The sequence below is a fragment of the Microcaecilia unicolor genome, chromosome 3 (genome assembly GCF_901765095.1).
Source record: "Microcaecilia unicolor chromosome 3, aMicUni1.1, whole genome shotgun sequence".
Taxonomy (NCBI): domain Eukaryota; kingdom Metazoa; phylum Chordata; class Amphibia; order Gymnophiona; family Siphonopidae; genus Microcaecilia; species Microcaecilia unicolor.
Window position 1 is genome coordinate 351,440,628 of NC_044033.1, and position 26,172 is coordinate 351,466,799.

A 26,172-nucleotide genomic window follows, 5' to 3' on the forward strand; every position below is an offset into this window, starting at 1 on the left:
CCATGAAGTGCTTATCATTATCATACTTACAACTCCCACAGGAAAAGCTAAAACTGCCATTATCCAGTCACGGAGGGAGATGAGTTTTCTTAACTGTCTCTCTTGCTCTTGGTTATCGCTGCCCTTGGTCAGAAGACTGGAAAGGTCCGTCAGCACACAGATCCCAAAGAAGATCGCCTGGATAACCTATACAGGTTAAATTCAGCAATGATAAGTCCAAAGATAAGATCTTAAGAATAAACATCATATTGTTAACAAGCAAATACCCAATCAGAACCAAAACCCATGGTAGAGACTCCCAGCACACATTCTCTCTCATAAGGAATACAAATCTAATATAATAATTTGCTCCTCCAACATTCCAATGTGTCTCACTGGGATCGTAACCACCTGCTGACATCACTCCTGCAACGTTCTCCTCCAACTTTCTCCTCCAATGTGTGTCACTGGGATTGTAACCACCTGCTGACGTCACTCCTCCAACGTTCTCTGTCTCCCCTCCCTCTCAGTTCCATGGGACCCTGGAACTGGGAGGGAGGGACGGAGGGACAGAGGGAGGGGGGACCCTGGAACTCGGAGGGGGGAGGGAGGGAAGGAGGGGGACACTGGAACTCAGAGGGAGGTGGAGGGGGCAGGGGAGAGATGCTGCACATGGATGAATGGAGAGGGCAGGGCACAGAGGACGTTGCCTGCATATGGATGAATGCAGGGGAGACAGCATAATGCAGGGGAGGGAGGGGACCCTGAAACTCGGAGGGAGGCAGGGAGGGGACGACCCTGGAACTCGGAGGCAGGGAGGGAGGGAGAGGAGGAGCGGGGCAGTGACGTGGAGGGGAGAGGAGGAGCGGCTGCAGTGACGACAGCCAATGCCAGATGGCTGTCTACGAAGCCACGTTTCAGGTTAAAAATCTTTTTTTGGCTTTTTTCTTTTTGTACCGGCCGCTGCTGCTCCAAAGGAGAAGCAGCAGCAGCCGGACAGCGTTAGTATTGGCGGCTGCGGGTGGCAAGGGAGTTGATGTGCCCGAGAGGGGGGGTAGGGGCTTTGGTGCTGCGCCGGGGCAGAGGGGCTTGGGTGTTGCGCCGAGGGGGGGCACTGAGAGCTGATTGGTAGGCAGGGGGAGGAGTAGGGAAACACGCAGAGCGTGTTTCCCTACTCCTCCCTTTGCCTTGGAATCAGCTGTCAGTGACATCACTGACATCAGTGCATTCTAAACTGCCTAGCAGACCACCTCCGAGGGAGCCACAGTTTCAGGCACATTAGAACGTTGGAAGTGAGAATTATTATATAGGATAATGGGCTAGAAAACCCAGATCTTTGTTAAGTCCTGTCTGGTGGGTGTCAAAATATTTAATTATTCTGGCTTCAAAGGTCTTACGATCCTGTATTGTTTAAAGTTCCCTTTCAGTATTCTTATCATAAAATCACTGGTACAATGTCCTACAGAGGTGACATCCTGGTTGGTACTAGCATTTTTCATATGGTGTCTATGTAAATTAAATCTCTTCTTTAGCATCTGACTTGTTTCTCCAAAGTAGCACCCTTCATTGCATTTTTTACACTGAATGATATATACCACATTTATTTATTTATTTCATTGCATTTGTATCCCACATTTTCCCACCTCAGAGTGGCTTACAATACATTGTAATTATGGAAGGTAAAATTATGTATCATACCTGATAATTTTCTTTCCATTAATCATAGCTGATCAATCCATAGACTGGTGGTTGTGTCCATCTACCAGCAGGTGGAGATAGAGAGCAATCCTTTTGCCTCCCTATATGTGGTCAGGTGCTGCCGGAAACTCCTCAGTATGTCGATATCAAAGCTCCATCCGCAGGACTCAGCACTTAGAGAATTACACCCACAAAGGGACACTCTGCCCAGCTCACCACCGCCGAAACGGGGGAGGGAAATTAACCCAGCTCATCCCCACACAAGTGGGGGAGGGGAATCCGTCCAGCTCATCCCCGCGGAGCGGGGGAGGGACACCACCCCGCCGATGCGGGGGGATCTGGCTTATCCTGCAACCGCAACCGCGGGAGGAGCTGACTGACCCTAACACCGCCGAAGCGGGAGGAGTACAAAGCTGCCCTACAGCCGCACGAAGCGGGAGGGAGTGCCGGCAGAATTTAAGTCTCAATCCAGCCCCGTAAAACGGAGGGGAGAGGAATGCAGCAGCTCACTGTAACACAAACTCGTCTCAACTCTTGAAGAATCCAAGTGAAAAAACTTGAACACGAAGTCCTCGTGAAGTAACTGAAGACTAAACTTGAACCTAAAATTCAACCAGAATATAAACAGTACAGATATCTGGGAGGGGCTATGGATTGATCAGCTATGATTAATGGAAAGAAAATTATCAGGTATGATACATAATTTTACCTTCCATATCATCAAGCTGATCAATCCATAGACTGGTGGGATGTACCGAAGCAGTACTCACCCAGGGCGGGACATAGAAATCCCTGACCGCAACACTGAAGCTCCAAACCGGGCCTCCGCCCGAGCAGCCACAGTCAAGCGGTAATGCTTGGAGAATGTATGGGCCGAAGCCCAAGTTGCCGCCTTGCATATCTCTTCCAAGGAGACGGAACCGGCCTCTGCCATCGAGGCCGCCTGAGCCCTTGTGGAGTGAGCCTTCAGCTGGATAGGCGGCACCTTCCCCGCGGCCACATAAGCCGCTGCAATGGCTTCCTTGACCCATCTTGCCACTGTAGGCTTAGCAGCCTGCAGACCCCTACGAGGACCTGCAAACAGGACAAACAGATGATCCGATTTCCGGAAATCATTGGTCACTTCCAAGTATCTGATGATGACTCGTCTCACATCCAGACCTCTGAGAGCAGAGTATTCCTCTGGGTAGTCCTCCCTACGAAAGGAAGGGAGACAGAGCTGCTGATTCACATGGAAGCGAGAAACAATCTTGGGCAGGAAGGAAGGCACTGTGCGAATAGTCACTCCTGCCTCAGTGAACTGCAGAAAAGGCTCTCGACATGAGAGCGCCTGGAACTCGGAAACTCTTCTGGCTGAAGTGATAGCCACCAAAAAGACTGCTTTCAACGTCAGGTCTTTCAGAGATGCCCTCGACAAGGGTTCAAAAGGCGGCTTCTGCAAGGCTCTTAGCACCAGGTTGAGATTCCACGCAGGCACCACTGAGTGCAGAGGAGGGCGCAGGTGATTAACTCCCTTGAGAAAGCGCACCACATCTGGCTGCGAAGCCAGGGAAGCACCCTTCAGGCGGCCCCTGAAGCAAGCCAGAGCCGCTACCTGGACTTTAAGGGAACTGAGCGACAGGCCTTTCTCCAGACCTTCTTGCAGGAACGCCAACACTGAAGAAATTGGAGCAGTGAAGGGAGAAAGTGAGCCTGCTTCACACCACGCTGCAAAGGTACGCCAAACCCTGGCGTAAGCAGTAGAAGTAGAGCGCTTCCTCGCTCTCAGCATAGTGGCAATGACCTTGTCTGAGAAGCCCTTCTTTCTCAGACGCTGCCGCTCAATAGCCAGGCCGTAAGACCAAAGGGGGAGGGATCCTCCATCACCACGGGACCCTGATGTAACAGGCCCTGCTCCACAGGCAGTCGCAGAGGATCGTCGACTGAGAGCCTGATCAAGTCCGCATACCAGGGACGTCTGGGCCAGTCCGGACCCACCAGGATTATCCGTCCCGGATGCTTTGCCACCCGGTCTAGCACCCTGCCCAACATGGGCCAGGGCGGGAACACATAGAGAAGCTCTTGTGTCGGCCACTGTTGGAGAAGAGCATCTACTCCCAGGGATCGAGGGTCCCGTCCTCTGCTGAAAAAGCGCGGCACTTGGCAATTGGCCGATGACGCCATCAGATCTAGGCTCGGCTGGCCCCAGCGCTTCGTGATGTCCAAGAACGCCTGAGCAGATAGCTGCCACTCTCCGGGCTCCAAGGCATGGCGACTGAGAAAGTCTGCCTTGACATTCATGACTCCGGCAATGTGGGCCGCTGACAGCTGTTCCAGGTTCGCTTCCGCCCACTGGCATAGATTCATGGCCTCCTTGGCTAGAGGGGCGCTCTTGGTACCTCCCTGGCGGTTGACATAGGCCACAGCAGTGGCATTGTCCGACAGGACCCGTACTGGCTTCAACGCCAGTACCGGGATGAACTCCAAAAGCGCCAACCGAATGGCTCTGAGTTCCAGGAGGTTGATAGACCACTTTGCCTCTGCAGGAGACCAGAGCCCCTGCGCTGTCCTTCCCAAGCAGTGGGCTCCCCAGCCCGTCAAAGAGGCGTCCGTCGTGACGACAATCCACTCTGGGGTCACCAGAGGCATTCCTGCAGACAACTTGTCTGTCTGCAGCCACCAGCTCAGCGCCTTGCGCACTGCTGGGTCCAAGGGAAGGCGCACAGCATAATCCTCCGACATCGGAGTCCAGCGCTGCAACAGAGAGTGTTGTAGTGGTCTCATATGAGCCCTGGCCCAGGGCACTACTTCCATCGTGGCCGTCATAGAGCCCAACAGCTGCACATAGTCCCAAGCCCGAAGAGGAGAGGCTACTCGGAACTGGTCCACCTGAGCCTGAAGTTTGACAATCTGATTGTCTGGCAGGAACACTCTGCCCACTTGGGTGTCGAATCGAACTCCCAAATACTCCAGGGACTGAGTCGGGCGCAGCTGGCTCTTCTCCCAGTTGATGATCCACCCCAGGGAGCTCAAGAGAGCAACCACCCGGTTCACAGCTTTGCCGCACTCTGCATAAGAGGGGGCTCGGATCAACCAGTCGTCCAGATAAGGATGGACTTGGACTCCTTCCTTTCGCAGGAAGGCCGCGATGACCACCATTACTTTGGAAAAGGTCCGCGAAGCAGTAGCCAACCCGAAAGGGAGGGCTCTGAACTGGAAGTGTCGTCCCAGGACTGCAAAACGCAGAAAGCGTTGATGAGGAGGCCAGATGGGAATATGCAGGTACGCTTCCTTGATGTCCAAGGAAGCCAAGAACTCTCCTGCCTTCACTGCCGCTATAACAGAGCGGAGAGTCTCCATGCGAAAGTGCCGCACTTTCAAGGCCCGATTGACCCCTTTGAGGTCGAGGATAGGCCGGACAGAACCTCCTTTCTTTGGTACCACAAAGTAAATGGAGTAACGTCCCTTGCCAATCTGATTTTCTGGCACCGGAACGACCGCACCCAGGCGGATCAGGTTGTCCAAGGTCTGCTGCACTGCCACAGCTTTGACCGGAGACTTGCAGGGAGAGAGTACAAACCCGTCTCTTAAGGGTCGGCAGAACTCTAGCTTGTAGCCGTCTCTGATGACTTCCAGCACCCAAGCGTCTGAAGTTATTGTGGTCCACTCGCCCAGAAACGAGGACAGCCGTCCTCCAATCTGCACTGGGGCGTGGACCAAGGCCCCGTCATTGGGTACGAGACCCTAGGGGAGGACCGGAGGGAGCACCTCCGGGACGGCGGTCTCTGCGAAAGGAATGCTGCTTGGGGGAGAAAGTCCTCTTGAAGGAAGAGGGGGCAGAGGAGCCCGACCTGCCCGGGCGGTACCGACGGGCTTCCTGAAACCGTCCTCTGGAGGTACCGGAACGAGTACTAGCCCGAGCCCTGACCTCTGGTAACTTCTTGCCCTTAGACGTGCCAAGATCGGTCACGATTTTGTCCAGCTCGACCCCAAAGAGCAGCTTGCCTTTAAAAGGCAATCTAGCCAGGCGGGATTTAGAGGCGTGGTCAGCAGACCAATGTTTCAGCCAAAGCCACCGCCGCGCAGAGACTGTCTGAGCCATGCCTTTAGCTGAGGCTCTCAAGACATCATACAGCAAGTCTGCCAAATAGGCTAAGCCCGATTCCAGGGCCGGCCAATCAGCCCTCAAGGAATGATCCGAGGGGGAAGCCCGCTGCACCATAGTCAGGCACGCCCTGGCCACATAGGAACCGCAAACCGAGGCCTGCAAACTTAAAGCAGTCGCCTCAAAGGACGACCTTAAGGCCGCCTCCAATCTTCTGTCTTGGGCGTCCTTTAGGGCCGTGCCACCTTCCACCGGCAAAGCCGTTTTCTTAGTCACCGCAGTGATTAAAGAATCCACGGTAGGCCATAGATAGGCCTCACGTTCACTTTCAGGCAAAGGATAGAGGCGGGACATAGCCCTAGCCACTTTGATGCTCGCTTCCGGGACATCCCATTGAGCCGAAATTAAGGTGTGCATGGCATCATGCACGTGGAAGGTTCTAGGCGGGCGTTTCGTCCCCAGCATAATGGCAGAGCCAAAAGGGGCTGAGGGAGAGACGTCCTCTGGAGAGGAAATCTTCAAAATGCCCATGGCCTGCACTAACAGGTTGGGCAAATCCTCTGAGCTAAAAAGCCGCGCTGCAGAGGGGTCATCCGCTCCAACCGAGCGGGGATCCGTCTCCTCCAAGGAATCCGCAAAGGACCGTTGGGAGAACTCAGATACGCTGCCCTCATCTACATCGGAGGAGACAATGTCCTCCAAGGCCTGGGAATCAACCCGAGGGCGTTTACCTCCGGGGACCTCAACCTCTTTACCAAACGAGGGAGCAGGGGCAGCGTTTTGCATAAGGAAGGCCTGATGCAGCAGCAAAACAAACTCGGGGGAGAAACCCCCCAGACTGTGCACTTCCGCAGCCTGGGCTACAGCCCTAGACGCACCCTCAACCGGCGCTCGCAAGAGCGGGGGAGAGACATGCTGCGCATCCAAAATGGCGTCCGGCGCGACACTCCGCGAAGGAGCCGCGCGGGAAAAACGGCGCTTAACTTTAGCCGCTTTGGTGCCGTCGCCCAAATTAAGGGCGTCCATGGCATGAATGTCTCCCTCAAGGGCGGCCCACGAAGAAGCCGTCCGAGCCGCGTGGCCGGCCAAGATGGCGGAGGCGAGCAGCGGGGGATGGGCGTTTATGGCGGGAAAAACCGCCACGCCGGAGGAAGGACCGGGACACCCATCGGTCATGAAACTGTCACCCAACAAGGGCGAATCAGACTTTAAGACCCCCGCATCCCCTCTAGAAGCGCCTAAGCGATCCGGGGAGCGACTCTTTGCGCCCTCGCCCTCCGACGCCATATGCCACGTGGAGATCAATCGGGGAACCCCCTGCCCGCTATAAAAAGGTAAAAATTACCTGCTTTCCGCTCCGAGCTGTAACGACCTGGTGTCCCAGTGAGTAGCTGCAATAAACGTTTAAATAAACGTCGAAATAAACGCCTTTAAGGACGTTCAAAATTTTTTTTTTTTTTAAACGGAGCCAGCGGGAGGGGGGAGAAAAGGAGGGACCTGGCGCCACCAGGTTTGCACTTGCTCAAGAAGAGCCCTCAACCCCAGGCACTCAACAAAACCTAAAAATTAGGCTTGGAGGCCTAGCCAGAGCTGCTGCTGTGTGTGACCACCACCTGCTGAGATAGAGAACATACTGAGGAGTTTCCGGCAGCACATGACCACATATAGGGAGGCAAAAGGATTGCTCTCTATCTCCACCTGCTGGTAGATGGACACAACCACCAGTCTATGGATTGATCAGCTTGATGATATGGAAGTACAGTTTGTTACAACACAATTATGGTTACATTTTGAGGAGTTAAGTTAGAACAAGGTCCAGGTATCGTTAAGGGTAGTAAAACAATGGAGAAAAGCGATTGAACACTAGAAGAACAACGGATACTGGTAGGGCAACAGAACATTGGAAGATGAGCATGTGAAAGATTCCTTAATGCTGAATATTTTTCCTTTGTGAATGACCGTGGGGTCCTGTGAAATGTTTTGGCATAGTTTGCAGCTGGATATATTGCAAGGATGTGTGACATTCTTTTCTTTTTGAGTCTGTGTTGGGAGCTTACTTCTAATTAGCTTGTGTTTTAAGTTGGGTGGCTGTCGGAAGGCCAGCACTGGTGGGGATGGGAATATCTCTTTCAGTAATTCATCCTCCTGGAGTAGAGGCTGTAGATCTTTTATGATTTTTCTTAATTTTTCCAGCTCTGGGTTGTATGTCACTATAAGGGGGATTCTGTCTGTGGCTTTCTTGTCCTTGTACTGTAGCAGAGTTTCCCTGGGTGTTTTGAGGGAGGAGCCAATATTCTTGGAGATTATTTTTGGATTGTAGCCCTTCCCTTCTGTTCGAAGGATGCAGTCATGATTTCAAGGTGTCTGTGTCCCCTGGGTCAGAGCAGATACGGTGGTATCTTGTGGCTTGGCTGTAAATAATGGATCTTTTTGTATGTGAAGGGTGGAAGCTGGAGTTGTGGAGGTAGCTGCATTTATCTGTGGGTCTCTTGTATATGGATGTTTGTATATAGCCATCGCTGATTGAGACTGTGGTGTCCAAAAAATTGACTTTTTCTGGGGAGTAGTCAGTTTTGAATCTGATTGTAGGATGGTATGTATTGAAGGAACTGTAAAATTCTTTCAGAGTTTCTTCCCCCTCAGTTCAAATCATAAAAATGTCATTGATGTACCGGTAGTATTTTAGGGGTTTGGTCTGGTATGGAATTGGCGCTCAGTGTGCAACATTGCCCCCTATAAGTGTTATTTTCCAATCCCCCCTCCCCCCAAAATGTATTAAGAACACGTTCCCTCAATCTAGTTAAAAATATGTGCATAATGGATAACCACATATTTTAAGCAATATCGAAGAAGGGCAATCTACCTCTATAAACAGCTTTGAAAATAGCCTTCACAATAATTTAGGAGGTTATTTTATAACTGAGCATATGAGTAGTTACTATGCATATATTTTTACATGTGGAAGTACCAACAAATTTTCTGTTTTGAAAATTTCCCTAGGAAAATATGCTTACATGTATATCTGCGATGTAAACAAAAAGAATACCAGTCTTCGCACACTCAAAATCACACAGAACACAGTGAAGATGACACAAGAATATAGTCTTGAGATTATGTAAAAAATCCAAATTTATTGTGTAGCTCAAAAGACTGGAAATCTTTTTGGTATACTGTATTGCACATTCACATGCTGACCCTATGTTCCTGGATCACATCTTTATCAAGACTGTTTTCCAGTGATTACACTGTTATATACCCTTCAGTGATTTTGAGTACAAAGACTCCTGAGGCAGGCCAATTGGCTGAAACATGGCCATGTCGAGTCTTTTGAGCTACACAATAAATTTAGATTTTTTTACATCATCTCAAGACATGTATATCTGCACCTCATTAGCCACACACAAATTCTCAGGTTTAATTTATCGCTGCTTTGAAAGCAACAATTCATAAACTGAATAAAATAACATACTTATTTTCAAAATCTTGGGAGTAATTTTATAGAAGGTACACTCCATATATATAGAGATACATATATACTTATACATAGAAAGGACCTATATGTACATACATAGAAGTATGTCAGTGCTATTTCATAAAGCAAACAGGTGCATACATTACTAATTTGCAGAGAAGTACACATTTCCAAAAGGAGCATGTTTTGGGCAGAAAGTGGGAGTGTATTGGAGGAGTGCTAAAGTAGGCATTTAGGGGACAATTCTACAAAAAAGTTATACGTCAATAGCACACCCAAAATGGCCAAAATACACTAAGTGTTGTTCCAAAAAGGGCATGTCACCGACATCTGCATGTCAAGAAAGAGGTGGGTACTGACAAGGACCAACATCAGTATGCATAAGACATATTCCATAATTGTCAGGTGCGCTGATGATACCCAAAAGTGCACCTACTATACATATCAAATAACTGGCAGAGAAAATGTTTCTTTTGACCCAAAGCGTTGGTTGGTTCTTTGTACTGCTGATTGGCATCTGAGTGCACATGGTCAGGCCTCACTCATCCTCTAATTAGCTACATCTCTGTCCTCACCTAACCCTCCACTACCACATTATCACCTATTCACCTCCCTTTTGCTCCTCTCTATCAAAACCCTCTCCTATTCTCTCAACACCGGACCCTTTTCCTCCCTCCCCATCTCCCTCTAAGCCCCTCCACCCTGTGCAACAGCCAGACAACCCATGTGGGAGTGTGTGTCGCCATCTACTGCTGGCTGCTCCTCTGTCTATCTGGCTGTGTCTGTGAAACCTTGTCTGTCTGAGTGCCATCACTGATGATACATTGAAATCCTCTGCTGAATGTGCAGCAGCAGCCAAGAAAGCAAATAGAACGTTAGGAATTATTAGTATCACATCCATGTGGACCTTTTGATAGCATGGACATCCCATCAGATACACCTCAGTTTGCCATACACCTCTGACCTAGCTCATCCTTCCCAGATCTACCCCCACCCCCTTTAGCACTTACCTCTCTGGGGTAGGAGCCTACCCTATTATACTGCCTGCACAGCCTTTGCCAGGCCCTTTGACTGGGTGACGGAAGAATTAAATCAAGGACGTGCTATGGATGTCATCTACTTAGCAAGGCTTTCGACACGGTGCCCCACAGGAGGCTCTTAAATAAACTAGACGGCCTGAAAATAGGACCCGAAGTGGTGAACTGGATTAGGAACTGGTTGACGGACAGACGCCAGAGGGTGGTGGTGAATGGAGTTCGCTCGGAGGGAAAGGTGAGTAGTGGAGTGCCTCAGGGATCGGTGCTGGGGCCGATTCTGTTCAATATATTTGTGAGTGAAATTGCCGAAGGGTTACAAGGTAAGGTTTGCCTTTTTGCGGATGACACCAAGATTTCCAACAGAGTGGACACCCCGGAGGGTGTAGAAAACATGAAAAAAGATCTGAAGAAGCTAGAAGAATGGTCTAACGTTTGGCAATTAAAATTCAATGCGAAGAAATGCAAAGTGATGCACTTAGGGAGTAAAAATCCAAGGGAGGCGTATGTGTTAGGCGGGGAGAGTCTGATAGGCACGGACGGGGAGAGGGATCTTGGGGTGATAGTATCTGAGGACCTGAAGGCGACGAAACAGTGCGACAAGGCGGTGGCAGTAGCTAGAAGATTGCTAGGCTGTACAGAGAGAGGAGTGACCAGCAGAAGAAAGGAGGTTTTGATGCCCCTGTATAAGACGTTGGTGAGGCCCCACCTGGAGTATTGTGTTCAGTTTTGGAGGCCGTATCTTGCGAAGGATGTTAAAAAAATGGAAGCGGTGCAAAGAAAAGCTACGAGGATGGTATGGGATTTACATTCCAAGACGTATGAAGAGAGGCTTGCTGACCTGAACATGTACACCCTGGAGGAAAGGAGGAACAGGGGTGATATGATACAGACGTTCAAATATTTGAAAGGTATTAATCCGCAAACGAATCTTTTCCGGAGATGGGAAGGCGGTAGAACGAGAGGACATGAAATGAGATTGAAGGGGGGCAGACTCAGGAAAGATGTCAGGAAGTATTTTTTCACGGAGAGGGTGGTGGACGCTTGGAATGCCCTCCCGCGGGAGGTGGTGGAGATGAAAATGGTAACGGAGTTCAAACATGCGTGGAATATGCATAGAGGAATCCTGTGCAGAAGGAATGGATCCTCAGAAGCTTAGCTGAAATTGGGTGGCGGAGCAGTTGGGGGGAAGAGGGGTTGGTGGTTGGGAGGCGAGGATAGGGGAGGGCAGACTTATACAGTCTGTAACAGAGCCGGTGATGGGAGGCGGGACTGGTGGTTGGGAGGCGGGAAATACTGCTGGGCAGACTTATATGGTCTGTGCCCTGAAAAGGACAGGTACAAATTCAAGGTAAGGTATACACATATGAGTTTGTCATGGGCAGACTGGATGGACCATGCAGGTCTTTTTCTGCCGTCATCTACTATGTTACTATGTTACTATGTTCATCCTGCTGAGTCCCTCCTCTAGCCAGGCACTGGGAAGAGATGGGTGTTCCCATCCAGAAGAGCTTGGCCAGGACAGCGTTCGCAGCTCCACAATTTGCCTTGCAGCCTCTGGCAGCTATTTTGGGAATGTCTCCGCACCTGTGACATCATCACACAAGGCACATATAACTACATGTAGGTATGTGCAAATATCCATGCACCCTACCACAGTGGGGCATGCACATTTGCCACCGTAAACATACCTATTCTATAAAGTGTGCACCCATACCAATACATATTTTGTAAAATACAGGCTTGCATCTGGGTAGCGGCTCATGTCTGGGCACTCCCAAATATTTAGGCAGCCTTTATAGAATTACCTCCAACTGCCTGGCCACTCCTTTTTTTTTTTTTTTTTTTGGAAACTTTATTTGTAAACATTGAATTCAAGAGTACACAAAACAGTAAAAAAAAAAAAAAACAGCTGTCACAGATATTATTTATTTATTGGTATTTATTAACCACCTTTATGAAGAGATTCACCCAAGATGGTGTACAGCAGGTACAGTTTAACATAAAACTTACAATTTTATTAACAGCATGACAATAGTAAAATAACCAAGAATATACATAAACACAATAAATGATAAACTTGAAAACAGTAAATTGAAACCTAATAATGACAAATGAAATGAGCAGCATGTTGCAAAGAAAGAGTAATACATTGAAACAAGAATTTACACAATTATAACACTCATAAGGCCTCAAACACTGGCCTCAAGAATGGAAAAAGGGTCAGACCCTCCCATCCAATGCTTTTTTGAAAACTTATAAACCCATCACCATATATACTACTCAACATACCAAATCACATTCATTCAAAACCCCACTCACACCCCCAAATCCTGTGGAAACCTACTACCCTAACCCCTATGGTGCAGCAGGCTTCTGGTAACTTTGCCATAGCATTCTATAAAGTTTATAATCAAGTTTATTGTGGTTATGATAAGTAGGAATCTCAAATTTAGCCATCTCCGTCATCCTTTGCTCCCAGTACTGAAGTATCGTCTCTTTCAGCAGCAACAACAAAATATAGTAAAATTTACGATAAGGGAAAACAACCCCTTGAGCTATCAGCCTACCTTGAGCTCCCAGTAATAATGCAGCATAATCCCACTGAACCAAAAGAAAGGTAACCTTACCCAAAATGGCCAACACCTCCCGCCACAGCTTAAGCCCAGGGCATTCCAAAAAAGAGTAAATAAAGATGCCTATGTGTGTCTTACACCAGGAACAAAAGGCATTATCCCACAACCCAAGTTGAGTTCCCCGCTGTCTGGTAAAATACGCTCTATGAAGGATTTTAAACTGAGTCTCCTGGAGGTCTGCTGTTTTCACCATTTCAAATAGAGTGAGAAAAGGGTCCATTTAGTACAGACGGTCAAATAATACCCAGGTCCTGGCTCCACTGCTGAAACAACTGATTAACAGATCCCATTGGGATACTAGTTTTTAACACCCTACACTAGATAGTTTGTTCAGAACTGAGGAAAAGAACCAACTCCAGCAAACTACCCAGATCACCACAACCCTATCTGATCCACTCTCTGAATGGAGTAGCTCCTAAACCAGGTGGAAAATAAGCATTTCCCTCCAAGCACAATAAAGGAGAAGCCTCTGCAATTCTCTGCTGTCTAGCCCTCCACCACCAACAAGCTAGCCTTACAAGCTTCAAAAATTTCAGATTGGAGGCATAATGTGTGAACCTGGAGTAAGATGTAAATGCACAAGATTGACAAAGGAAAAAGGCGCACTCCAGCCCTGCATCCAGTGGTGAGGCAGATACTTAGCCATCCTCTGCACTCCCTATGAGATTAAGCGCATCAACACTGCTACATTATAAAGACGAATGTCCAGGAGATTGAGACACCCCCCCCCCTAGATTTGTCTGTGACCATTCACACTCCCTGGTTTCCACCATATAAATGATCGAATGATGCTCTTAAAAATCCATTCATATCTGCTGGTAATTGAGATTGGGATAGTGTGCAATGGGTATAGCAACTTAGGCTGGATTTATTGTCTTAATTTTATGGAACCAGCTCCTTTATATTTTTTTTGGACTCTGTGATTTTACATTGTAATACCCCTTTAAATGATCTTTGGGGCAGGGATTGTATTGTATGAGTGAGAGTGTCTGACATCATCATTATAAATAAGAGGGGCCATTTTTGTTAGACTGTGTAATGCTGATTCCCAGCAGCTAAGCGTTTTGGCGCAAGATAAGAAGTATGTATTCTGTTATTTGAAGTCTGTGCATATTTTTTGTTCTTTTGCACATTTATTATGCCTTTCTCCTTATTTGTAGAAGTCCCGATCTTGAGACAGCAGTGCGAAATGCTGGCCAGTGTCAGGTCTGGAGACTACTTTATTCTGATAGAGAAGGCTAGATACATGTATTTCACTTTGTTAAAAAAATATTGTAAGAAATGGAAGGTGGTACTTTTGCACATATAAATTGTGGTTTGTTTTTTTGCCAATGATAAAGAGTTATTAGCTCCAAAGGTGGTCTACCTGGAGCTCTTTGAGGCTTTTTCCATCCACTTTTCACTTTGTTTAAATCTATAGATTTACTTCACAGACTTGAATGTTTATTAAGAATTGTATTAAATATTTGTAGTAGGTTGGATCAGTTCATCCTCTACCTTTTTGGACTATAGTAAATGAGGTATATGTCAGTGGGAGGGATCCCTTTGAAGGAATGCATATATACCACAGCTGGTGCTAATAAAACTTGCCTTTACCATTAAAGGCAAGTTTTATTAGCACTAATCTTAATGCAAAGGGAAAGTTTAAATCACTCACCCTTGCAGGTGTCAAAATCAGGATTCTAAATCCCCCATAGGTGTGTCCCTTTAACCCAGTCCAAGGGACACACCTAGCCAGTCAGGTTTCTTTGAATACCCATACTGAATAGGCATGAGATAGATTTGAATACAATGGAGGCAGGGCATGCAAATCTATTTCATGCATATTCACCGTGGGTATCCTGAAAACCTGACTGGCTAGGTGTGCCCCGGGGACTGCATTGAGAACCCCTGTCCTAGAGAAAAAGAGGCTCATTCCCCCGCAATGTACAGTTCATGCCATGCCTCATGGCATATACATTTCAGAGATAACCAAGATGCAAAGTTAGTTTATTCGTCTAGTCATAGTAACCATGACAAGAAAGAGCACTTTCCAGGTGACCCTACTATTTGTTCAAAGGATTTCATGAAAGTAGTAAGGAAAACATTGAGGCCCTAGGGCACCAGAGTTTCTGCAATGATGGGATGAAGAAACCCTTTCATAAATTGTGAAATATAAGATGCCTAGTGTTGCATTTATAAAATTAAGAAAATATTTTTAAAGAAACATTTAAAATATATTAAAATAAATATTTTCTGTAAGAGACTATTATAAGAATAAGAGTACAAATTGCACATGTGTATGAAAGAGTAGGAGAAATTGTACTAAGAATTTCCTTTTTTTTTTTTTCAATTGCAACAATGGCATTAATAAAACGGCATTCACAGAATCTTTCTCCCCTTGACTTAGTAGTCACGTGGAGACAATAATGAAGTAAACAAGCTTCTGTCCCCTCCTACTCCTTCTCAACATACTTGAAGTCATGCTTCCCACACACAGCTGTCACTAACATGAACATTTCAAACGTTCCATCTGGGCATGACATACCTTGCTTACCTCTATCCAACAAACACACTCATCCTATGCAAAACAGCAAGGACACTAGAATACTAAACTGTTAAAAAATGCCTCTTAGGATTCCATAGTTATGGCCCACTTCAGTCTTGCATGACACTTGTTTCAACATAAGGTAAGAATCCTTGACTTTCCTATGTTTCCTTCTACTCTATTTTAAATATGTACTCTGCTCTTCTTAAAATTCAGAGTGGCCTAAAAGCATAATGTGAGGGAGTGAGTGGTATATGACTGGGTTTCCACAGGATCACTCGATGAGCACCTTAGGGGTTGGCAGAGTCATACCCAAGGAGGTTTAATAGACAGGAGACCAAGTGACATCAACACATTGAAACCAATTAGGTTAATCTAGTAGCGCTATAGAAATGATAAGTAGTAGTAATCTGTTTCCATGCCCCTGCACAGCCGTCATCCAGTACACTCAAAACAAAGCAAACCTATGAGCTGCTGCATCCATGTTGTTGTTCTTTATTGTTGGTAGCATTTTTATTTAATCTCACTTATATTTTCAATTTTTATTTAATCTTACTTATATTTTCAAACATGCCGGCTTCTGCAGCATACAGATGTACATACAGGAAGTATAATAATGGAATAACATTTCATAGTTAGAGTAGTAATTTGTTATCAATAGTAATCAGTGTGTCATTTGGAGGGCCTGGTTATAGGGACACCCTGTATTCATGAAGAGATTTTTTTCTCCTGGTAAGGGCCACTAAAACAGACATCATGATAAGAAGGAACACACAGCTTTTGTTGCATGTTATTAGGTTCCACAAGCGTGTTCTGTAGCATCCTCCAGACCACTGGGCCCATGCAGGCCACGCACCTGTAGTGAAAAAAAGAGAGATGTAGTCAATGAACCAAAGGGTGCTGGGGTTGTAGGATGGTCCTCACCTAATAGCTAGCCACCTCGGATCTCTCCCCTCTGGAAAGCATTGTGGATATCAGACCTCAAAAGGATATAGTAATCATGGCACGATCCTGGGTCATTCGCACACACATCTGTGATTTCTATTGTAGACCATCTGCATGTTTAGCGAGTGATTATCTCTCCGGTTCCAGTACTCTTGCTCAGTAACTGCAGGTGGCCTAAGGGCAAAGTGTGTGCAATCGAGTGCACCAAGGACAGAGGGGAATTGGGATAGCTGGTAAAAGGCTATCATGGTCTCGTGCTGTTCTGCCTCACATGGGGAACTGGATATAAAGAGTGTCTCTTCTCAAAAAGGTCTGAAGAAAGTGGTTTATGATGCATGAGGCAGATGGCTGGCTCATACCTGTTGCAGCTCCCAGAGGCCTTTGAAAGGTGCCGGTTGCCAAGAGGGTCAGTGCCATGGTTCACTCGCACATGGACTGAAAGAGCATGCCCCTTCCAAATGGTGTGCTCCAGGTCCTCCTCTAGTTCACACAGATGTACAACGGTCTATCAATTAAAGCGGTAGTGGCCTATACATTGCTCATAGATCATATCCAGAAAGTTGATCCTGGACCTGTACACCCTCTGCTCCTGGCTTTGGCCTCACCCTCTCTTCTGTTGTATCACGAGCCATTCCATGAAGAGCGCAGCCATCACTCTCAGCAGCAGTCTCACACACACACACAATGGAGCACCAACAGGTACAGGGGACACACCCAATACTAAACAATCAAAAAAAAAACAATACAAGACAAACACACAAGAGGCTGCAGCTACACACACACCACAGTTATTTGCACACAAGGGTGGGATATAGGATTAGGGTGAGAAACAGGGAGGGAAACAGGGACTGCTGGGTACTGGGAAGGGATAAAAAGACAGGTGGTAGAGTTGAGGAGGAGGAGGAGCAGCAGGGACACTAACCTAAAGAAATGAGTATAGTGTAGGGTCAAAGCACACACCAAGATCGCAAAATATCACAAGAAGCACCAGAGAATACAAATACATCCTCTCTGAGTACCAGAGAACAAACTCACCTACACTTGAACACCACTTATGAGAGATCAGTGCTAATGTTCACACCAAAACATTAGGTTAGATTATAAATAGCGCCGTACTCCACGCGGAACCTTTAGGTGCAGATACAATGGCAACCAGAAGGAAGTGTACTTTTTGCCTGGTGAGCTGTGCCTCTTGGTTGGCTGAGGTGAAGGCCAATTACAATGTCCTCTATGGGAACACAGCAAACAGAACCAGCGCCAATACACAACTTGCTATCCGGCGGCACATCTGTCATAGGCTTAATGCCATCTACAACCATAACCGAGAGTTGGAGGATCTAAAAAAGAAATGGCGGCAAGGTCCACAATAAACACCACCAGAGGGACCCAACAGCACAACAACCCTGAGCGCCCTGGAGAGGGAGGCACAGTTGGCTCCAGAGCAGCGGCTGCTGTCTGAGGCCGGGACATAGCCCACAGGCAGCGAGATAAGACTAGGCACCATATACGCCATATAACCACTGACTCTCTTCCAGATGGACATGTGGTGGGACGTATGCCAGAGAGAACCTTTGGGTCACAGGGTAGCCAGGCTTTATTCACAGCCAGTACTGAGATCAGGAAATTAATGTTCCAGGCTGCCTTGTGAACCGATTACAGGCATTAACATGTTGGCCATTCCTGGACATAATCCTCATGGAGTGTAGAAAACATGCAAGGATGGCTGTCAAAAGGAGGACAGGAGTCCAGGGCAGCCAATAAAAGCCTCTGCAAATCACATATCTACTCAATGAACACCCTACGGCTAATCAGTGAGTTGTGTAGGAGGATGGAACATGCATCAAATGTAAACATGCAAGGAGTATGTTTGTCCACTCCTTTCCAGAATTCACCAAGTTAACTGTTTGGAATCTGGTATTAGAAATTAGAGCAGATGCTACAAAGAAAGCTGGAATGGGATTACAGAACACTCCTCTTGGGAGCTCAACAAACCCTTTTGAATCAACATATCTCTTTACCAGAAAGACATTTCAGTTACAATGCTCTCCTTTTAGTTAGGAAATTAATTTTAAACTCATAGGCTTTAAAGGAGGAACCAACAATTCAAGGTTGGAACACCGCATGAGGGATTTAGCTGCAACTGACATAGCAACCTTTGAGACAAAGGGCAATTCACACTATAAACCATTGTGGAAAAATTTCAAGGTGATTTGTGACAAGGCACATATACTCTGATTCAAGCAGGACTCCGGTTGGGTGGGAATTGAGTGTGAGGCTGCTTGATGATGAATGAATGGGGTGCTAGGGGAACTTGGTGGGCCGGGTGATTAAACAGAATGGATTTGTTCTTGAGCTATTCAATGACTGTTGGTACACAGTAAAAAGCAATAACCGAGAGGCATTCAGAAGCGATGTAACCCTGCAGGTATGCTGGGGATTGATATCCCAGAGTTGCTGCCTTATTTTGTATGTATTTTCAGGTTTGTGGTTTATGTTCTGAGCTATTTGCTGTTTGCTAAACTCAGTTTCATATAATGGAACATGTTTCCTCTCTGTATTGCATTTATAAATAAAGAGAAAAAAAAGTAAAAACTGGCAATTTGCATTAATGAGATGTGGTATTTTCCAACATTATTTTAATAATAGTGAGAGTGACTGAATAGATGTGAGTAGATGAGCGACTATAGTGAGCAAGAAAGGAATGGGGAGTGAAGGGAAGAGGGCATGGGAAAATTAGGTTCTTACCGTGATAATTTTCTTTCCTTTAGTCATAGCAGATGCAGCCATTACAGATGGGTTGTGTCCATCAACCAGCAGAAGGAGATAGAGAGCACACTTTTTTCAGTGCCTCATACCAGCTTGCACCACTGCCTCTCTTCAGTATTTGAAGCTTCCAAAGCAGTATTGCAAACCGCAATGGGAATAAAATGAGCTTTCCTCACAGCGAACGATGGCCCTACAACAAAGGGCATTAACTCAGAATGGAGAGAATGAAACATCCACCCGGAGAGCATAAACTCATCCTCCACTGAGACATAACTGGAGGGAATGAACTCATCCTCCAAAACATGAAACTGGAGGGAATTAAGTCATCCTCCTTTAACTGAACAAGAATCCTGAAGACTGTTTTCCGACTTTCTCCCAAGGACGGAATCTCCAGGAAACACGAACAGAACCTGAAATAGATTTACAGCAGATAGCATCAGACAGGGAGGGATCATGGCTGCATCTGCTACGACTAAAGGAAAGAAAATTATCAAGGTAAGAACCTAATTTTTCCTTCCTTGTCATCAAGCAGATGAAGCCATTACAGATGGGATATATCAAAGCAATCCCTAGATAGGGTGGGAACAAGCCACACCACGCGCCAGCACTTGCGCTCCAAAATGTGCGTCCCTCCTGGCAGCCACATCCAGCCTGTAATGTCGGGCAAAAGAGAGTTTAGAAGCCCATGTTGCTCCACTACAAATCTCTGGAAGAGAAAGTGCTCCAGTTTCAGCTCAAGAAGAGGAAATTCCTCTAGTGGAATGCGCCTTAAAGGCATCAGGCGGAGGCCGGCCGGCAAGCAAATAAGCTGAAAAAATAGATTCTTTAAGCCAGCGGGCAATAGTGGCTTTAGACGCTGGAGACCCTCTGCGAGGACCTGACAGCAAAACAAACAGATGATCAGAGGTCCTGAAAGAGTTAGTAACTCGCAGATACTGCAGCAGAGTCCTGCGCATGTCCAACAGGTGCAATTGCCCAAAAGATTCTGGAAACTCCTCCTCGACAAAAGAGGGCAAGAAAATAGGTTGGTTTAGGTGAAACGCTGAAACCACCTTAGGCAAGAAGGAAGGCACGGTCCGAACCGTGACCCCGGACTCTGAAAACTGCAGAAAAGGGTCTCTACAGGACAGCGCCTGGAGCTCTGACACCCGTCTCGCCGAAGTAATGGCCACTAACAAGACGGCCTTCAGTGTCAAATTTTTCTCTGAAGCACGCCGAAGCGGTTCAAAGGGAGCACCCTGAAGGGCCTTCAGCACTAGCCCCAGGTTCCAAGCTAGAAAAGGTGCACGCACGGGAGGACGGAGCCGAAGCACCCCTCTAAGAAACCGTGCCACATCCGGATGAGCAGCTAAAGACACGCCTTCAACCTTGCCACGCAGGGAGGCCAACGCTGCCACTTGCACCCGCAGGGAATTATAGGCCAAGCCTTTTTGTACACCATCCTGCAAAAAGTCCAGAATCGGTGAGACAGGAGCCCGCAGGGGTGTGATCTCTCTGGAAGCACACCAGACTTCAAACTGGCGCCAAATCCTGGCATAAGCCACGGAAGTGGAACGCTTGCGGGCTTGCAGGAGAGTGGTAATTACTTTATTGAAATAGCCTCTGCCTCTCAATTGCGCCCTCTCAATCGCCAGGCCATAAGACCAAATCGGCCGGCGTCCTCCATGGTCACCGGACCCTGTGACAACAGGTTGGGAACCAGAGGTAACTGAAGGGGATCTTCTACGAGCATCTGTCGGAGGCCCGCATACCAAGGCCTCCTGGGCCAATCCGGGGCGACGAGAACCACTTCTCCTGGATGCAGCCGAATCCGCAGGAGCACTTGCCCTATCAAGGGCAACGGAGGGAACACATACAGTAGGCCCGGAGGCCAGGGTTGAGCCAAGGCATCCAACCCCGGCTCGCGAGGATCTCTCCATCTGCTGAAGAAGCACGGGACTTTGGCATTGGTGCTTGTCGCCATTAGATCGATCACGGGCTTGCCCCACTTGGCACATATCTGCAGAAACCCTTCGTCTGCAAGTTCCCACTCCGCTGGATCGATCTGATGCCTGCTTAGATAATCGGCTTGCACGTTGCTCTGACCTGCAATGTGAGCTGCCGACAGAAACTGTAGATGCAGCTCGGCCCAGTGGCAAATTTGTTCGGCCTGCGCGGCTAGAGCTCTGCACTCAGTGCCGCCTTGTCGATTTATGTAGGCCAGTGCTGTCGTGTTGTCCGACATCACACTGACAGCCAATCCTTCCAGGGTCACTTGAAAGGCCGGCCAGAAGCGCCTGAAACACCGCATTCAACTCTAGGCGGTTGATGGACCACTCCGACTCCTCGGGTGTCCATAGACCCTGGGCATGCTTCCCCTTGCAATGTGCGCCCCAGCCTTTCAGACTGGCATCTGTCACCACTAGGCACCAATCGGGGAGCGCCAGCGGCATTCCTCGCCGCAGTATGCTGTCTGAGAGCCACCACTCCATGCTGAATCGGGCCGCAGGGAGCCAAGAGAGTCTGCATTGGTAATCCTGAGATACTGGAGGCCATCTTTGGAGTAGAGCATAATGTAGAGGTCTCAGGTGCGCTCTCGCCCAGGGCACCAGTTCCATGGTGGCCGTCATTGATCCAAGCAGCTGGACAATGTCCCAAGCTCGCGGGCGGGACATCCTCGGGAGCAGACGGACCTGATTCTGAAGCTTGCACCGCCTTTGCTCGGGTAGGTACACATACCCCGAGGCTGTGTCGAACCTGGCCCCCAAATATTCTAGAGACTGTGAGGGGGTCAGGTGACATTTGGCCAAATTGACGACCCAGCCCAGAGATTGAAGTACTGAGACCACTCTGGCTGTTACATGCTGACTCTCTGCAGCAGAGTTTGCTCGAATGAGCCAGTCGTCCAGGTACGGGTGAACCCGAATACCCTCTCGCCTTAGAAAGGCAGCTACTACCACCATAACCTTTGAAAAGGTGCGGGGAGCTATGGCGAGGCCAAAAGGCAAGGCCCGGAACTGGAAATGCTTTCCCATCACCGCAAACCTCAGAAACTTCTGGTGCGGGAGCCAAATTGGAATGTGCAAGTAAGCTTCTTTCAGTTCCAGAGACGGGAGAAACTCTCCTGGCTGTACCGCCACAATGATGGTGCGCAGGGTTTCCATGTGAAAATGCCGCACTCTCAGGGACTTGTTTAATTCTTTTAAGTCCAGAATAGGGCGAAAAGACCCTCTTTTTCGCGGCACCACAAAGTAGATGGAGTAGCGGCCGCAGCCGTGTTCGGCGGGAGGCACCGGGGACACGGCCCCTATCTGAATCAGACCTTGTAAAGTCTCCTCTACCGCTGCCCGTTTGGCGGCAGAACCGCATCGGGACTCTACAAACACGTCTTACAGGGGCGTCGAATTCTATTCTGTAACCGTCTCTGATCAGGTCCAAGACCCACTGATCTGAGGAAATGTTGGCCCACTCCTCGGCAAAGAGGGAAAGACGTCCTCCGATGACTGGACTCGAGAAGAGGGCCGGCGCACCATCATTGAGAGGGTCGCCCCTGAACTCCAGGTCTTGAGCCAGTGGCTGTGGAACGTTTGTCCAAGCGAAAGGAGTTCCTCTGCTGAAAACGGACATGAGAAGTGAACCCAGCAGAACGCCCCGGGCGGTACCTTCGAGCTTCACGGAAGCGAGGTCTGTAAGAGGAGTGGACCGCCGCACCCTTAGAGGAAGGCCGAGGCCTATCTTCGGGCAAGCGCTGGGGTTTAGCCTCACCCAGGCCCTTCACAATTTTCTCCAACTCCTCACCAAACAGGAGAAGGCCTTGAAAGGGCAACTTCACCAACCTTTGCTTAGAGGCCATGTCCGCCGCCCAATGCCATAGCCAAAGAAGACGGCGAGCCGCCACTGCTACTGCCATGTGTTTAGCCGAAGCTCTGACAATATCATAAAGGGCGTCAGCAAGAAAGGACAAGGCCGACTCCATCCGCGGAGCCACATCTGAAAAGGGCTCCGCTCCATCACCGGGCTGTTCCACTGCCTGTTGCAACCAAGCCAGGCAGGCTCTAGCAGCATAACAACTGCATGCAGACGCCCGAATAGTGAGACCTGCAATTTCAAATGACCGTTTAAGTGCTGATTCCAGTCTACGGTCTTGAATATCCTTCAGGGCAACACCTCCTTCAACAGGGAGGGTAGTTCTCTTTGTCACAGCTGTGACTAGGGCATCCACTTTAGGCATAGCAAAGGGAGCCATATGCTCCTCACTCAGAGGGTATAATTGCCCCATAGCCCTGGAAACTTTCAAAGGTCCCTCGGGGTCAGCCCATTGAGCCGAAATAAGCTCTTGGATGGAGTCATGCAAAGGAAAGGCTCGAGCAGGCTTTTTGGTACTACCCATCCTAGGATTCACAGAGGAGGCTGTGCCACTGGCAGGGTCCTCAATAGAGAGAGCCTGCAGGGCATCAAAAATAAGCGCTGGCAGCTCATCATGGTGGAAAATCCTCACAGCGGAGGGATCGTCCAGATCCTGAGTCACTTCTGCACCAGACTCTGGCTCCTCAGACCATGAAGGCCTGCCAGAGTCCTCCGAATCCTCGCAGCCCGACCACGAGGGGGGGGGGGGGGGGGGGGGAATGGAGGTGCAGCACTCTCTGAAGGGGAATGAGCCCTTCTGCGCTTCATATTCTGCCAATTATCAAGGAATAACGCCTCAGAGGGCATTAATAAGACAAAATCAGGGGAGAAAAACTCACCCTGGGCACCCGGATCTCTGCCGGGGCTAGTAGCTCCCATATCAGCCTCACTCCGAGGCCTCCCCCCGGGCTCAGGACTCTCCGTCTCAGCGGAGGTCGCGCCATGTGGTAAATTCAAAATGGCGCCCGCTGCCAGCTCAGAGCGCGAAGAATCGTCGCTCGCCATGCTTGGGTCGGCTCTAACGTCTGTACAGCACAATTTACAGAGCCCCGCTGCTGATCTGCGCTTGCCACACTTGGAACAACGCTTTACTGTCTCCGCAGCCATCGCCGAAAACGGCGGTAAAATTCAAAATCGCCCCGATCGCGGGCCCACCCCGGAGGAGTCAGAAAACACTCTTACCTCACTGGACCGAGTATCACAGCTCCGGTCCCACAGAAAAAGGCAAGGAAAAACCTCTGTTCCTTTTTTTTTTTTTAACGCTGTGAGGAAAGCAGAGGTAAATAGAACTCCGGAGGCTCAGGTGAGTGGGAAAGGCAGGGAAAGGGCGAACCTATATGCCTGCATCCACTGTTGGTGGGGAAGGACAGGGAAAGCTAAGCAATGTGTCCACATCCACGGAGGTATGGGTAAGGAAGGGAAAGGGCGAACCTATGTGCCTTTAAAGTGAAGCTGATATAGCCTCCAACACCCCTGCTAACAACTGGCAAAAGCACAGGAGCAACCTCCAGGCAGATTTTAGATGGAGCTCGAAGAAGCTGCAGCCACTCTGCTAGGGGAGATAGAGAATACTGAAGAGAGGCAGTGGAGCAAGCTGGTATGAGGCACTGAAAAAAGTGTGCTCTCTATCTCCCTCTGCTGGTTGATGGACACAACCCATCTGTAATGGCTGCATCTGCTTGATGACAAGGAAGGGGTTTATGCCAAGCTAATGGTTCTAGGTACTTCAAAATATTAGTATGTCATTTATATGTTTTTCAACAAATTGCTTGGATTGACGTTACTAATGATACAAAAACCAATATAAATTCAAGTTTAAAAAAAAAACACGCAAGAGACAGTCCCTTAACAGACTTTACTTAAGATAGAAAAAAAAAAGGACAAATAGGGGATTAGGGAGTTATTTATTATGGGCACAATTAAAACAAGCACATGGGCTCTGAAAAGGTGAATAAGGGGTTAGTTAAGGTGGTCTTGTAGCCTAGATTTGAATAGGGTCAGAGATGGAGCATAATATTTATTTATTTGTTACATTTGTATCCCACATTTTCCCACCTTTTTGCAGGCTCAATGTGGCTTACATAGTACCGTAAACGGCATTAGCCAATTCTAGTATGAACAAGGTGATATTGGGGTACATATATGGTAAAGACCATTGGGGGGAACTTAGAGAGGGAGAGGAAGGATTAAGATATGTCCAGTTACGGTCTTTGGTTACGTTATGTCGCTCCAATTCAGGAAGTCTACTCCAAGCATACGGTGCAGCAAGAAAAAAAAAAGGAACAGTCTGGAGTTAGCAGCAGAGGAGAAGGTACAAATAAGAATGACTTTACCAGATGACGGAATTCCCGGGGAGGGATGTAGGGAGAGATGGGAGAGATACTGAGGAGCTGCAGAATGAATGAACTTTTAAGTCAGTAAGAGTAGTTCAAAATATATACGAAAACTGATGAGGAGCTAATGAAGTGACTTGGAGAGGGGTTATGAAAAGTGTAATGACACTGGGAGTCCTGTGAGAAGCAAGTTGCAGTAATCTAAGCATGAGGTGATGAGAGTATGGATAAGGGTTTTGGTAGTGTACTCGGAAAGGAAGGGGTGAAGTTTTGTGATGTTACAGGGAAAGAAATGATAGGTTTTAACAGTGTGTTGGATATTTTTTATTTATTTATTTGCTGCACTTGTATCCCACATTTTCCCACCTATTTGCAGGCTCAATGTGGCTTACAAAATGTTACAATGACATATACACATTATAGAATAAGAATTTCAGAATAAAGATACAGATAGGAGCATAAAAATATCATAACAATCATATTATTGGATATGTGGAGAGGAAGAGGGAGAGAGATAGAGTGTGTGCCACAAACTCCAAGGTTACAAGTTGACAAGATAGGGAGGATAAGAGTATTATACATAGAAACACAAAATGGGGGAGAGGTGGATTTATGAGAAAAGTTAAGAAGTTCATTCTTGGCCATGTCTAATTTCACTTGGTGGCGAGACATCCAGGCTGAAACTTTGGCTTGGATTCCTGCTGAAATTTCTGATATGGAGAGGTAGATCTGGAAGTCATCAGCATAAAGATGATATTGAAAGCCAAGGGAGACCAGAGCAGGAAGGAAATAAATATATAGAGAAAGAAGAGA

The 26,172-nt window shown here is 47.9% G+C and overlaps 1 protein-coding gene across 1 annotated transcript in view; it reads right to left on the reverse strand.

Annotated features, from left to right (window-relative positions):
• The window catches only part of AIG1 (androgen induced 1), a 241,340-nt gene that overhangs the window by 157,491 nt on the left and 57,677 nt on the right, over positions 1–26,172 (reverse strand). Inside the window, exon 2 of the mRNA XM_030198497.1 lies at positions 31–186. Coding sequence (XP_030054357.1) covers positions 31–186 — 156 coding nt within the window. The remainder of the gene's footprint in view (positions 1–30; positions 187–26,172) is intronic.